This window comes from Quercus robur, chromosome 2 (assembly GCF_932294415.1).
Source record: "Quercus robur chromosome 2, dhQueRobu3.1, whole genome shotgun sequence".
In the NCBI taxonomy this organism is placed as follows: domain Eukaryota; kingdom Viridiplantae; phylum Streptophyta; class Magnoliopsida; order Fagales; family Fagaceae; genus Quercus; species Quercus robur.
The window spans coordinates 95,087,062-95,103,928 of record NC_065535.1 but is presented as its reverse complement, the minus strand read 5'-3'; the positions used below and the strand labels follow the sequence as shown (position 1 = coordinate 95,103,928).

The window sequence follows — 16,867 nt, the reverse complement described above, 5'->3', positions numbered from 1 at the left end:
ACACCATGGATTGCATCAAGAATGTCAACCCGGCTGCGTACGACTATCTTAAGGAGGTAAATCAAGAAAAGTGGACACTTGTACACGACCATGGGCACCGATATGGGGCAATGACAACCAACCTGTCAGAGTGCTTCAATGGGGTACTTAAGGGCGCACGTAGCTTGCCCATAACTGCAATGGTGAAGTTTACATTTTACAAGGTGAACTCATACTTTGACGAACGTCGAAACAAAACCCTAGAGAAGTTGGAAGAGGGGCAAGTGTGGTGCAAATATGCCTATGACAAGTTCGAGGAAAATCAAGAGAAGGCGAAGCTCCATATTGTTAGAAGGATGAGTGCGCAACAACGGTTATATACAGTGGAGACACAGTCTTCACTGTTGAACACTGGCGGGGGAGATCACACCCATAGGGTTTCCCTCATAGACATGACATGCACGTGCGGCAAATGGGAAGCAAACAAGATCCCTTGTTCCCACTTGATAGCAGTTTGTGCCAAACACAACCATGATGCCACTGAGTATATGGATCATTTCTACCGCCTTGAAGAACGCTATCACAGCTATGAGCCTATATTCCAACCACTAAAAGATAGGTTAGAATGGCCGGAGCCAGCAGAAAGGAGAACCGTAATGCCAAACCAGCGGTTGATCCGTGAAAAAGGTCGGCCCAAGTCCACGAGAATCCGCAATGAGATGGATGACGAGGATAGGGAGTTGCCAACCTCATTGTGGATTGAGAATGGACCAAAGTTGAAGTGTGGGTTGTGTCGCCAAGAGGGTCATAACCGTCGTACATGTCCAACTCGAAATGTGGCTTCAACAAGCCATGGTGCTATGTAGCAGGTAAGAATTACAAATCTTAGTAACAAGGGGGTATCATAAGTTATTCTTCTTTACATGTTTAGATATTACATTATATGAGTTATAATTAAGATGTGGGCAGTAATTTGTAGTATTCTTTCAATCTTATTGTTTGTGGTGTACATATTCTAGTATTCATGAGGTCTCTATTTCCCTAACTGTATATGTTTTGCTGCAGATTTGTATTCAATCCGCAAGGTGTAACTGTAGATGCTCCTCATTTAAGCAGGCAAGCTTGAATGCTCTTCTATATTTGTCAATTCAATTTATTGATTACCATGGGTTGTATACTAATTTGTGTGTTGGCTACTCCTCAGAAAGGAGGCAACTTCTGAAAAGAACAAAAAGAAGGTGTCACTCAAATGCTATGACTCCATGTTTGCCTAAAACCATTGTTGGCGGATGCTGTCCAAGTTTCAACTTACAATTGCTATGACTGTTTAAAATGCAGAAATGGAACTTTTTATTTTTGTACATCAACTGATTAAAGCTTTAGAGGCTCTTTACTTACAAATAAGCTTGTATATATGGATGATTTTTTCATTCGCGTAATGCAAATGGGGGAATGTTACTGATGGATGTGGTTGGTTATGATTTGTATGGATGACTTGTTGTTCACAGCATGGTTGTCAGCAGGTCCACTTTAACCATGAATAAGCACGATACTGAATGCGTGTGAACAGTGCAAGTAGCAAGCAAAACTACAAGTAGAAAGGTTATACTAAATGAAACTCGATTTTCTAGATAACGAGTTACGTTGCAGTCCATTTTCAACCCCCTACGACTGTATCCACTCTCAATTGTCAAGTATTTGAGTTACTCGATTTCTAGATATCCGAGTTACCTTCAACATACCTCGATTTATAGGGTACCGAGTTACGTTGGAGATTCCTCTTGGACTGTATCTGGACCAGTCCAAATAGCTGGACTGGGTGATTGAGCCCAGTCACGGAAACCCGATTTGCTTATCACCGAGTTCTGTTGAGAGTAACTCGATATATATAGAATCGAGATAAGTTGAAGACCGTTGTCTGCACTTAGATTCCTCTTGGACTGCCTCTGGACCAGTCCAAATATCTGGGCTGGTGCAGGAAGCCCAGTCAACTTAACTCGATTTCGTCGTTACCGAGTTATGTTGAGAGTAACTCGATATATATAGAATCGAGATACGTTGAAGACCATTGTCTACAATTGTTGCCGAGTTATTCCCAATTTGCCATGTAACTTAACTCGATTTCTTTATAAGCGAGTTAGTCCCATATAACTCGATTTCTTGGGTATCGAGTAATTCTACTTTAACCTGATGTTCAGGATATCGAGTTACTTCAAATGGACTTCCAAACCACCACACACAACATGGATTCCTCTGAGATACACTGCGCACAGCATGGACTCCTTTTAGTCCCAGTACACATAACTCGATTTCTGAATAGTCGGGTTATGTGTATGACCAACCCACTATTTAGTGCTCAAACGTACGAAGCAGCAACTGTTCAACTTCTTCTCAGCGAAAGTTTGGAGAACCAGAACAATGGCTTCTCAATGGCGGAGAGACAACGACGATGGTCCTGCTGATCGGTCCCCACACTTTTTCAAGATTATTCTGCAGAATGCTGTTCAGGAAGGAAAGCTTGTAAGTATGCTCAAATTTATAAATTCTATCATTGTCTGAAAATCATATGCTAATACACTTCGAACACTTCATCTTCTTTATTTGTGATTGTTGAAATATGTACATTTGTTACATGTAGTCAGAAAAACTTTCATTTTGCAATACGTAGGTTACACTTTAAGAAGAACACAGTCACATAACAGAGTACTTTTGCATCGTACAAGTAGATATGAACAAAAAATGGAACAGGGATATAAGCGCATGGTAGAGATTGAGGAAAAATATGAAGGAAATTCACAGTTTAATATATATTCTTTTGCAGTGGACCTGTCAAATGTACAACATTTCCCCAAAATTTTTTACATTTCAACAACAACAGAGAAATGTAAAAGTGTAGAGGTTGATGGTTATTTTGGTTATAAGATTAGGTTGTATAAATTGGTTTCAAAATTCATAAGAGTTGTTACTGTTATAGCTATTAAATATAACGTCAATGTTGCAGGATTACATTTTATTTTGTTTGATTTTCTTTTCTTTTTTGTGTGGGGGTGGGGGGCTGTAACTAAGAAGTATAAGAGGGTCATTCAAACTTTTATTTTCTAGCATTGTGTATAAGGATTGATTGCATGTGTTTATTTCCCTAGCCTGCATTTATGTTATGGAGATTCTTTTTACAGCGGATTCCAGATAAGTTCGTGCAGAAATTTGGAGTGGACCTGTCAGATATGGCCTTTCTCACTATTCCAAATGGTAGAAAATGGAAAGTCAAGTTGGCACAACATGTTGGGGGGGTTTGGTTTCAAAATGGTTGGTCCGAATTTGCAAGCTCTCATGGTGTAGCCGTGGGGCACTTGCTGGTTTTCAAATATGAAGGAAATTCACAGTTTCATGTACTCATATTTGATGCCACTGCAACAGAAATAGACTATACTTTAGACGACGAACAACATGTACATCATAGGATCGAAGATGATGAGAGTGATGACAGCTCTGTTGAAATCATCAAACACTTTTATAGGGGAGAGGGTTCAGGTTTGAATGTTACACTTTTGTAAGCAACTGCTTGATTTGTTTAGCTTCTGCTCTATTAATTTTATGTGCATGACTTCGTATTTTCAACTTCTTTCAGGATCAGCCCATCCTAAGAAAGACGGTGGTGTAGCTAAAAATCTTGTTATAGCCAATGCTTTTAAATCAGAAAATCCCCTTTTCACTGTTACCATGCGTCCATCCTACATTAATGGCAAGGATCGTGCGGTAAGCTTTTAGCTTCAATAAAATGGAATATTTTTGTAATTTAGAAATGCAACTCCCATTAACTGTCATTTTTCATAGATCAATTAGAAAGATTGTCACACTAGATACTTGTGGCTGGACATTTTGTTGGTAATGATTTTTTCTTATTTGTGTTTTTAGGTGAAAAGATGTAGATCAATTAGATACTTGTTGCTGGAATATATTTGTTAAATATCTATTATTGTTCCTTGTACAGAGTTTACCCCAACACATTATCAACTACTTACCAAGAGACGGGTTTACCAAGGACTACACCAAAGCAAGTATACTCCCTGTCAAGCTCCAGATTGTGGACCGATTATGGCCTGTGAAGCTATACATTTATGAACGAAGTGGGGGTTTATCATGTGTCGTATCAGCTGGTTGGTCTGCGTTTGTGAGGGAAAATAGTTTGCAAGTAGGAGATGTTTGCGTATTTGAGCTGATTATGAGGGACGGTGTTGTGTTAAACGTCCACATTTTCAAGTGCCAAGACTAAGTGGTTAGGGTGGATGCAAAGTGATGATAATATTATGTGATGTTTAGAGTGTGTTTACTTTGCAACTTTACTATTCATCCCTATTTTGTTCATCCCAGTTTGCAACTTTATTGATTGGGTACTTTTGTGATGTTTAGAGTTTCACTCTTGGGAAATTTTTAATTACTATGATGAACTTTCATATGTATTTTAAAATGAATGTGATGCTGTATTTTTTTCTACGGTTTTGTTTGGATTTTGGCCTTTTTTGCATGGCGACTCTTGGATTTTATTTTAGGGGGGTCAACATTGTTATTGCTATAGGATTTTGTTCTTTTCAGATGACATTGTTGTATGTTTTGTATATATTGTAACACTTTAATACAATAACACCATGTGCAATAATTTGTAGTCATTATTATAGATGTTTGCAAATTTAGATGTTTATAAAATAAGTGAGAAGTTAATCCATCAATTGTGTCAATCAATATAATGTGGCAACTTGAAAAGCTTGATAGCTAAATTTTCAAAATTTCACTTGGTAGCAATTTTTCAAATGTTATAGATGAAGTTGGAGGAACGTTACTTCAGTTACAACTCCTGGAGTAACGCCCTCATTAATGCTGCCCTCAGCCACGCAGCTGGATTGGGCTTCAGTGTCTGCAATTATTGAGGATTTAGTGCTGCCAAAGTCCACGCCAATTAGCAATAAGTCCAACTCAATTAATACACCTTCTATTTCGGTGGAGGTATTACAGGAGGATACGTTTTTGGCAAATATAAATAATAATGAAGAGTTATTATTGGCAAGAATTGTTACACCCAATTTGGAGTCTACCAGCCAGCTAGCATGTACAATTGGAGTTAATCCAATTAATGCCTTGAAAAAATATTCCAAGGGAAATCAATTTCAAGTGGCGGCAATAGTGGTAATTCGGGATAATAATGGAGTTGTGATGGCTTCTTGTTCAGAAAAAATTCATCAAGCTTACAAGCCTGATGAGGTTGAGGCGCTGGCTGCTCTGAAGGCAGTGACATTTGCGCGTGAGTTGGGTTTTCAAAGAGCTACTCTCGAAGGAGATTCTCTCGGTCAGATTAAAGCTTTGAAGTCAACAGAGTGTAGCCTATCTCCAATAGGTCTACTGGTAGATGATGTGAAAAGGGTTGCTAATAGTTTTGAACGATTGTTGTATTCTCATGTTAAGAGAAACGACAATAGGGTTGCTCATAGTCTGCCGAAAAATGCATTACGCATATCAAATTTTCAAGTATGGATAGAAGATGTCCCATCGCATATTGTTTCGATTTTAGATTTGGATGTAATTGTTTCAAGTTAATAAAATAAGTCAGCTTCTTTCTCAAAAAAAAAAAAAAAAAAAACTTGATGAATCGTTGCTCAAAGAAAAATATCATTGTTTCCTGAAAAATCTTTGCTAATATACAAATGAATAACACAAAATACTGGTGAAATATGTACCAATACGCTATTTGCAGCCAAATTTTCCACGGCTCCTTTGCCAGCTAAAAAACCACGAACAAGAGGACTGTATGGAACTATTCCAATGCCAAGCTCCCTGCATGTACAAAAACATTAAAATTCGAGAGACCATACTCATGCTTCTGGATAAGATAATTAAATTATATTGAAATCAAATCTACACAAAATGGATGATATTTTTTTTTTTTTTTGTTGCAGTAGTCCTTCAAAAGAACAGTAGTGTTGCAAACGCAAGGATGAATATAAGGGGAAAATAAAAAAGGAGAGAGATTTAGGATACACGGAAGCATTCAAAACACCAAAATTTATAGAAAAACATCATCTTTGAACTAAACAAACCTGCAAACAACATCTGTCAAACTCCTATCATAACTGCTGCCATTAACTGCTTATGAAAGTGGGTCATCCACACGGTAGAAATGCAAGTAATTCTATCATTGTCATAAGGAATCATGAGTCTGGATTATTTCTAAATCCATTTTCTTGCTGAAATTTTCATAAAAAGTGTGAAACTTACATTTTATTGAGAATCATACCACTAAAAAATAAGTAAATAAAAAATATTTAATAAAAAGGCTCCGCATGATTTTTGGAACATGTATTAGAAGACTACTTGTTATTGTCAATTAATGTTGACAAATGATTACACCTAACAGGAAGATTAAGGGAGACCAGTGAAAATAACTCAAGTTCTACAAAATTGAGTAACTCTGCAAATAACTCGCTTTATGATGTCGCCATTTATATGCAAGCCATTACACACAGAAATTGCATTCTTGAGATATTCTACTGCAAATAACAGAGTACTATGTTATTTGTTCGGTTTTGTGCGAGGTAGCCATATACAGTTGGATTCCTCTTGGACTGCATCTGGACCAGTCCAAATATATGGGCTGGGTGGGTGCATGTGTACAATGTAACTCGATTTTCCAAATCTCGAGGAATTTGATTTCTTGTGAGTGTCCACTGCACAGAACTCGATTCAAGTAGAATCGAGTATTGTCGCAGGCCTACCTTTAAACTTCGATTCGTCTTGGACCGCATCTGGACCAGTCCAAATACCTGGGGGCCCATAAAAATAACTCGAGTTCTGTATAATCGAGTTATTTGAAATTAACTCGTTTTCTGCAACATCGAGTTATGGGAAAGCCGTTCCACCGTTAACTGGATTCTTGTTATTTGTGCTACACATAACTCGATTTACGGACAGTCGGTTTATGTGCAAGCCCTTGTGCTGAAAATTTGATTGCATGTAACTCGATTATAGTAATATCGAGTTATATGGACATTACAATCTATTACCCATTTTTATTAACTCTTCCCCAGTTCTACAGAACTTGCAGCTGTCCGAAATTACATCTTCGATTGCTCTCGCTTCATCCGGCTAGAACCCACAATTTCCCGCGCAAATTCGTCGAGGATTTTACATAGTAAGACTCTTTTAACGGTTGCTGTCTTTGAAATTACACATTGTTGGTGCATTATTCTCAAATTTTGCATTTTGATGCTTCACACTTCTATGTCTATGTCTATGAAGATTGTGATGAAATTGGGTGTTTGCCTAGTCAAATGCATTGTTGTTAGTAAGGTTGCCTATGTCATAGGTTGTCTTCCTTCCACAAAATGAACTTGCCAGTGGCTCCATATGTGTGTGGTATAGATATATGCTGGTTGTATGTCTGAACTGTACATTGTGCAATTTATTTTCTGTTTTTTGTAGAAGCTGGTGAAACTTACTACATGTAGCTACGATGGTATGATATATGTCAGTTCCTAAATCCACTTGTATGTTTCCTATATGATAAGACTTCTGTTATATACTCTAGGTCTCTAACTTCAAATTATTGACTCGGACCAAAATGCATTACAATTATTGCACCAACTAAACAACCCGTGAATAAGAATATTTGGTTTTCATTGTGTTGTTGTAAACTGCTCTAGACAGTATATTGTGTGCATGATTTTCTACACATGGTAGCTGGTTACTCTTCAATTTTTGTTCTCTGCTTCAAACTTCATTTTGGTTCTGTTTTTGTGTGAGCTGATCGTGTTTGCACTACTGACCATCGATTAGTTATGGGTCCGAAGAGGACTAAGAGGGGAAAATGCAAAGCTGCATCCGAACCTGAAGTGGTGTTTGATCAATTAAGGTTCCTCACGCCAGAAAATGAGCAAACCTTTGAAACCTTGATTAAGCGTAGGCGTATTTGGGGAGAAAGGCAAATCAATTTACAGGAGCTGCATCCTTTTGTTCGTGAGAATCTACAGTCTAGGCATTGGCTGTCCCTATGTACAAACATACAACCCCCTCCAGCTAACTTGATTAGAGAATTCTATTCGAATCTATCGGTGCATGAGGATCTTGGTGGTCACAAGGTGGCATCGTCCATACGTGGTGTACCGTTTACAATAACTAGGGAGCACGTATCTAAAGCCCTTGATGTACCTATAATTTGTACACCTACTTATCCAAACTCTATGTCTCCTCGTATTGATGATGTTATGGATGTTCTTTGTGGACGATCAAACATTCGGGATTCTGGCCGAAGTATTAGCTCAAGTGAGTTGACTGAGCTTAATTATATCTTCTTTAGGATAGCTTGTCACAATATTTTCCCTATCTCTCATATCCATACAATCCCTGTAGACAGGTGTATCTTGCTTTACGCCCTTGTCACCAATAGTTCCATTTGTTTTCCTTCCCTTTTCATCGAAACCATTGTCAAGGTGCGTAGGAGCAAGTATAAGAGGCATGCTTTGTTTTTCCCAGTTCTCATCCATAGGGTCCTCAAATATTTAGGATTAAAGAACTTTCCTTCCCACGAGTTGGTTCACATCCAAGCCCCTATAGGAGCCAAATTTCTGAAACAGCGAACTGCCCAAAAGAAGGTTGTCGACCTCAGTGTTGGTCCATCCAACAGACCACGAGTACGGTCTACTACTGGAGATGTTCAAGATGAGGACATGCATGGGGATCCCACATCTGTTGTTGCCGAGGATGGTGATGATGAGATAGATGTTGACACTGTTGATGCAGCGCATACATGCCCTCTTCCTCCCTCTCTTCATGCTATGATGGAGACCATTATGACGACTCAGGCAGCCCATGGTCAGCTTCTACATGGTCTTCTTGCCGAGGTTGGAGCTATGCGAGCGGACTTAGCTCACTATAGACGTCCTGTTCCACCTTCTACACCATCTGACTCTTGATGATTCCCATTGGGTATTGTACCCAAGGGGGGGACGATTTTCAGTTCGTGGTTGCTATAACATATTTGGAGAATTGTATGACAGTTCTATATTTTTTTATTTTAGTGGCAATTTGAAGAACATGGTATCCGTTGAAAGTAATTTGATATATTAATATGATGGTTAGTTTCATGCCCATCGTTACTATCATTAGTATTATTGAAATGGATGTAATGGTCTAAGAATTTTTTATGTTATTATGTGATTCTATATAATATCAAGTAGATCCAAGTCTGTGTGTAAATAACATTTATTTCATAATTCTGTACGACGCTCACGTGTTTTTAGATTATAGTAATTATTAATACAAATGGAAGGTTTTGTGAAAGCACAATTCATTTACAGGTTTTGATATTAACGATGAACCACCTAGGAGATTTTCCTTGGAACAATGGCTGAAGCTATATCTTGACTTCAGGCAACTATTTTTATTGGAGGTTTTGCTGAGCTTACATGTATTTTCCACTAATTGGATATTTTTGTCGATCTTAAATCAGCAATTATATTATTCTGAATTTGATCCTCGCCTGGACTATTCCTCATGCATCATATTTTCATTACAAAATTTATTGATGAAACCTTGCAGTGCAGACTCGTCGAAAAAGATAAAAGCGACACTTGGCATGACCTCATTCACTCTAGCATTAGGTCTAACGGATTTTTTTTAATCAAATATGAGGAATCCAAACCTGAAGTGGTTTGCTCTTCCCATGTATATTAGATAACAGTGAGCTGAAGATAATAAACATCGTGAAGTTTAAGTATGTTGTGAAGGACCAACCACGATTAAACAGATATAACAGTGACCTCAAGCCACTAACATCAAAGTTCTAAGAGCAAAGTGGTGCTTTCAACCTGTAAATTATTATGGCACGCGTTTGTTTGAGAGCTTAGTTTCAGGGTTGAACATGGTTTTACCTATATGCAATCTCTTCTAACCAACAGTCACGAATTATGGGAAGAGCGTTTTGACTACCATCCTTGAAAATGACCAACGACAATGACTAATGATGTTTAAGATTTTGTAAAGGTAAAGTTCACAATTAAACAGATATAACCAGGAGCTCAAGCCACCACCAACATCTACGGTATAACAGATGTGGTATTCAGACCAAATTGGGCCTCGCTTCAAACCGACAAGTCTTTGACCACGATGTTTGATCGAATAGTCGAGTAAGTAGGTATTCCCTCAAATGCAGTCTCACATCAATTGGCTACGATTACAAGAGAAAGTACACTTGTACATGACCTATGGCGCTACGTAATTTGTAAGAGTGATGGTTCTGAGACCAAAGTGATGCTTTTAACCTGTAAATGTTTAATGACCAAAGATAATGAACACCGTCATATTTACACACCATCATGTTTACAGACATTCAAAATGACCAAATCACAGAAAACACTGTGATCTTCATAATTTATTTTGTGAAAGACCAAACATAATTAATAAATTAATATTGCGAACTTGCTGGTGAAAGACAAAACACAATTAATATAGCGAAGTTTGAAGGTGACCAAGTTCCAACTCTAAACACACGTCACCAGCCTGCTTCTGTAGCACCAACTGTAGTCATATCAAACTCCTTCAATCGCAGCACATGTGCCAACAGACGCTGCTGCTTAGTCAAGTCATGTTCGGTGCTCTACACGATGTGGATACCCAATTCGACACTGTTTCACACCCACACTCACGTGAATACAAAATTGTGAAATTGGATGCACAAATGTCTCATTTACATCTACTGTTGCAACTACTGCCCACCTTTGATGTGACATTAGGAACATTTAAAATCTTGTTCATATAGTGTTTTTCCTGAAGGGTTTGACATGACAGGCCCTAATAAGTGAAATTGTAATGCCTGGACCGTGAAATGAGGTTATAAATGCACCAGTGATATAATGTTAACTTTCTACCCCGCTAACTTCGTAGATTGATTAAGCTATGAGTCGCAATGCCTCAACATCAAATCGTACAATGCGAAACAAGTTTGGACCTACTTCAACAAATGCATCATCACAAGTTCCAACAGATCAACAACTACATACATACACAGACCACTATGGAGGAAAATGGGTTGGAAAGAAGAGAGATTTCGTTAATATGCCAATATACACGTATGAGAGTCTTGGAAGCGTCGGACACATCATGGTCGGCAAACCTACAAAACTAAGTACAGATACCACCGCAATAGAGTTCACTATAGCAGAACCACCATGGTCAACCCTATACGAGAAGAGGTGTGAGTTAGAGGTGTATTGTCGATGGCACGGGTTACGAGTTCCTAAGGCACGCTCTGCCGAGTTACCTAGAGATGAACCTGCCAACATACTTGCTCGTCTTGAACAAGAGAACAATCAAATGCAAAGGCGACTAGACCGTTTTCACGCAATCCAAAAAGCTAGGAAGCATCTAAAGGGGAAGGCGCAAGAGCGAGCCATGAAGTCTATTAATGAAATTACAGCGTTAGATGATGAAACAGATATTTCAGACTTCTCAGATTCAAGCAATGATGATTTCCAAAAATTTCTACCTACGAACATTAGACGTTGTTGTTAATGTCTACACATTATGTGCAATACATGATGTTATTGTTAATGTGTGACAAATGATGATTATGTATGTTCAACTTTTGCAACTCTAAAGATTAACTGTTTATTACTTTTGGCTAAGTTTATGTGAAATCACTTTCTCATTTTTTTCATACGTGTTCTTTGTTGCTACATTCAAGTAATGTGGGTCATGGACGAACAATGTCCTTTGCTTTGTAATGTAGGGAAAACCTTAGGAAGTGAAATGCCTCCAAATTATATTTATTGCACATTACTTGTAGGAAAATTTAATAGATTCAATACATACAAACTGATCCAAACCACATAGACCAACCGCGCATATGATTCAATAATTCGAATAATTCTTTTATATGAGTTCTTTGAGTCACGATATAATATGCACGTATCTGTGTATCTTAGTTGTAATAGTGTCCTACTTTATATAGATACATTACATAAAGACTCGTCCAAACCAGACTAACCACTCACTCACTGAAAATCCATATGGCTCACCCAACACACTCTCACAACGATATTTGGTTTGCTTAAAAATAGAGTAAAGGCCTAAAAGCCTGATCAGCCTTTGAAATATTTCATTCAAGTTATTGGTTTGTTGTAGCATTGCTTGAAAGCTCCCTAATATTGCAATTGTGATGATCGGAAGCCATTGATGTAAAACTTGGAAGCATAGTTTTCTTCATGTAATTTTACATTGATGTTGACAAAATGTAACTACATTTTCTACCTGCAAAGACTCCCTGAAAAGTTTGTAGGGAAACAGGGGGATAAAACTCTCTACTGTTGCTACACTCACTGCTCGTAATACTAGCATTTGGCAAGTGAGGTTGGAAAAGGCTAACACAGCTCGGCACTGTTCGGCGAAGTCATGTTCGCAGTTCTGCATGTGCTGCTCAACAACTCGACGGTAATGAACCCTGTCCAGTCATATCATCCATGCTCACGTGAATAAACAGATATGCAACATTTTGCAATGCACTATTTTCAAGGATGCAGAGGACCCTTCAAAAGTGTAAGCAAATTTTTGGGGGTAAGCTGTCCATCATTGCTACACTTGATTGATGTAGTTCTGCATGTGATACTCAACATCTCGAAACTATTGAACCCTGACCACACGTACCCATCCCCACTCACGTGAATACACATATGTGCAACCCTTTGCAATGCACCATTTTCGAAGAGGCAGAGCATCCCTGAATTGGCTATGCATCAATTTTGGGTGTGAGCTGTCCAACATTGGTACACAGATGTTGTTCGTAGTGCTACATGTGCTGCTTAACAGCTTCGCACTGTTCAACCCTGTCCAGTCAATACACAGATATGCCTTCTTTTGCAATGCACCGTTTTCAAGGATGCAGAGCATGGCTGAAAAGTTTATGATACATTGAACACAGCTCAGTACTGTCTCAACAAGTCATGTCAGATGAAGCACAGGAATTCTGAATAGTTTTGAACAAGACATACCAAACTGGTCAGAGAAATAAACCATAGTACTGATCAAAGTCCCTAATTAAATATAAGCATAAACATCACTAGTTTAAATTTTAAATAGGTTATCCTTGTCCAAACTCTGATGGTCAACCAAGTGAAATATTGAGACACTAATCACAACAGGAGTCCTTTCGATCACCTCATTGGCAGTGACATCTCCTTTTTCTAAATTATTGTCTTTCGAAAATGCAACCCAGCCTTCCCCGAATCTCATTGCTTAATAGGTTTTGATGGAGGGTAATAGCACAAGACATTGATGTGTGACAAATTGCTTCCCAATAATATACTTGCTTCCCATATATGTTTCCAAGCCATATTTAAGAGAACATCATAATCACATTATGTATAAAGGCTCACCATATTATGTGGCCACGAGATACCCATGAAAGAAGGATTTTTAGGCTTCAATTTTTTGGCTGCTTGGATTGCTCTCTCTCTCTCTTCCTCTGGACATAATCTGTAATTTTTTAAGAACAAACTTTTCTCTGACTTCATGTTTTATGGGTTTGTACATTAAGGAAGAAATGTTTGTATGATCTTCATCTAAGTTTTTGATATTTTTACCTGATGATCTTCCAATTTACAATTCTTCCTACGTGGATATTGAATCTCAATGGCAGTCTTATCAAATATAACAATATGGAAGCTTGAATTTCCTTCATATCTGAAGACTAAAAAATAACCATAACAGATAGAATGGTATTCAGCGAAATCCTGCCAACCATTACAAAACCTAATGTTGTTATCAGCTTTCTTCAATCACACTTGCCAAATTCCACCATAGGGAGCAATGACTGTAGCTACGGTGGATAGCTCAGTATTGTTGAACCCTGACCAGAAGTACCCATCCACACTCACGTCAATACACATAGCAACGCAGAAAATTTTGTGCATCAATTTCGAGTGTTATTGGTCCTATTGCTACATTGATGTTCGTAGTGCTGCTCAATAGCTTTGCACTATTGAACCCTATCCAGTCATATCACCTACACGCACGTCAATACACAGCTATGCATCCTTTTGCAATGCAGCATTTTTAAAGGATGTACCTATAGCATCCCTGAGAAGTTTATGATACATTTAACACAGCTCAACATTGTCTCGTCAAATCATGTCAGATGAAGCACATCAATGTTGAATAGTCTTCACGTGAATAAATACGCAACCTCTTTTGCAGTACACATCACCAGCCCGCTACTGTAGCACAAGCTATAGTGTAACTCGACAGCTACCTCAACGAATCACATGCACCAACAGACGCCACTGAACAATATACTGTCAACTCATATCATCTTTATTCACGTGAATACTTATACTCACATCCACCTGAATACTTGCCCTTGCAAAACCCCTATATAAAGTCCCATTTACATCTACCCTTGCAAAACATCTACACATACCGAAGTCCCATTTACATACATCTACCCTTGCAAAACTTCTACACATACCGATCTAAAGTCACATTTTCCAATGTCAATGCGTAATTGGATGCTACCTCGTTTTCCAAATAACTATAGAACGCAAAGAGATTCTGACGAGAGGGAATACTATGCCGGATTGCAACAGGAGTGGGACTTTCGCGTGAACGAGTCCAACGCTCTGCACAATGATCTCCTGCAAATCGGAGCGCCTCTTGTCGAGCGTAGCTCGCTCACACTGCCACGACAAAACATGCACCAATATGAGCGTGCAGTGACGAAAATAAAAAAAGAGAACAATCTTATGATACTTCGTAGGTCCAGGTATCATATGCTACAATTGGCGAAGGAGCAAGCCGTTGCAACAAACAGGCAACTCACTCCGGCAGAACGTAACAATGTCCTCAACTACGAGGACTACCTATCAGAATGAATGCCACTGTGGTGTGTGTGTGTGTGTGTTATGTCTATGGTTAAGTTAATAATGTTAGTGTAAGTTATTTTATGTTTTCTGTGTTATGTCGTACGTGCTTATTGAAAAACATCATGTGTGAGAATATTTGACTTTTATGACTTATGTGAGAATAATCTACATTACGAATAACGTGCATGCTTCTCATAATCAATAATAAGGTTTACATAGTACAAATGCAACCATACATATAACACATAGTTAAGCAAAATAGTTCTCCAACAAAATCTAATTACACCACGACACAACACGATTACTCTTCATCTGACATCTCCACGTCTGACTGATAAATGGGATCAGCAAGAAGTGATTGCATGAACTGTGCATGCTCGTACCACCCTTCCTGCACTGACTCTCGAATCTCAACTTGGGTCCGATATCGATTAAGACGTATCTTCATTCGATTATTTTCTTCTCTTATGCGGTTCAATGCTTTACGAAGTTCGTCGATGCTGTCTCTGGGCATTTCTGATGCGAGTCGCCGAGGCACTGGCAACTTAAAACCAACCAACTCATCATAAAACATTTGTTGTTCACGAAATAACCAAGCCCACTCCTGTCTCATGGTATTGTGAACGTAAGCACTATTTCGCAAATTCGGATTGATTGGATAGCTGAACTCATCTTCCAATACCCAACAACGACCCATAGCAGTGAACACATCATGAGGCCTATAGAGTTGTGGGTTGCCAAAACCAGACATTGACACTGAATACAATAACACCAAATGATCAAGTTAACAGTGTGTATCAACTGTTGCTAAATAATGTAATCCTGCATAGAATGGTATACAACAAAGACATTCATAAACAATAGACATTGTTGGTAATGTCTACACATTGTCTTCAACACTAAATGTTGTTGTAAATGTCTGACCAATGATGATTATGTGCAATACAAAATGTTGCTATAGTAAAGAAATTATTTCATTCTCTTCTCACCAACGTTTACTACAACAAATAACCAAAATCACACCAATGTACTTACTTCACATTCATTCAACCTAAAAAATCAAAATTTAGTACAATATCAAATGAAAATAACATTGCCCTAAAATTGTGATGTGAATTTTTTACCTGAGGTGATACAAATTTCAATTGAGTTTGAAGAAAGCTGCTGTTGATCCGTGGAGGAGTTCCAACTCAGTTCAGCAGAAAGTCCTCAGTTCAGCAGAGAGCAAGGCACACTGAGTGGGAGAAGGTGTGCAGAAATTATAAGAGAATAACTCGACTTTACGGATATCAAGTATACTTTATAACTCGATATTCCAGGAATCGAGTTACATTGAAACACTCCACCTGACACAAAGACAGTACGAAATCAGGGTTTATAACAGTATAACTAACTCGATTTTTAAATAATCGAGTTATGTAGAGATTCAAAACAAAAAATGCCAGCAGTGCGGGAAAAACCTGTGTATAACTCGATTATTGAAGTATCGAGTATTTCATATAACTCGATTTTAGTATCATCGAGTTACAAAAGAGGGGCATTTCCCTATTTAGTTTCAGAATGAGGGCACAAAGATGTTTAATTTCCGAAAAAAGGGCATTTGCCCATTTTGGCCCTCATTAACATATAGCTAAGATTGCATACATCATATGTTTGTTTGGTTTTCAATTATAGGTCTTTCATCATTTGCAACTCCTTTCTCCAGACCCAATATGACCATAAGCACTGCTTATCTTCTTGTCAGCAATATGACAAAGCCGAGTCCTTTAGCACCACTTCAATGAATTAACTCCCAATGGATTGTCCTTGCTCTATTTCATAGAATGGTATTATCAAATCAGAACTGAAGGGGGAAAATATCAAGGAGGTGATAACAACATTATGAATCATTATAAAATAGTTCAATTATAATTACTAAAAGGAAAGTTCTAGCATCAAGATCACAGATGGGGATTCTCGTAGACAAGTAAGATGAGAGAAGTTTAGCA

General features: G+C 38.2%; 1 protein-coding gene across 1 annotated transcript; it reads left to right on the top strand.

Moving 5' to 3' along the window:
• Nucleotides 1-3: 3 nt before the first annotated feature.
• On the top strand, nt 4-1,110 carry LOC126707598 (uncharacterized). Its single transcript, XM_050407330.1, has 2 exons — nt 4-848; nt 1,045-1,110. Exon 1 carries the CDS (start codon nt 6-8, stop codon nt 843-845), a length of 840 nt encoding a protein of 279 aa, XP_050263287.1. The 5' UTR covers nt 4-5; the 3' UTR covers nt 846-848; nt 1,045-1,110.
• The last annotated feature ends 15,757 nt before the right edge of the window (nt 1,111-16,867 follow it).

Excerpts from the sequence above, each read along its gene's own strand:
- LOC126707598 (XM_050407330.1), top strand. The coding sequence starts at position 6 with ATGGATTGCATCAAGAATGTCAACCCGGCTGCGTACGACTATCTTAAG.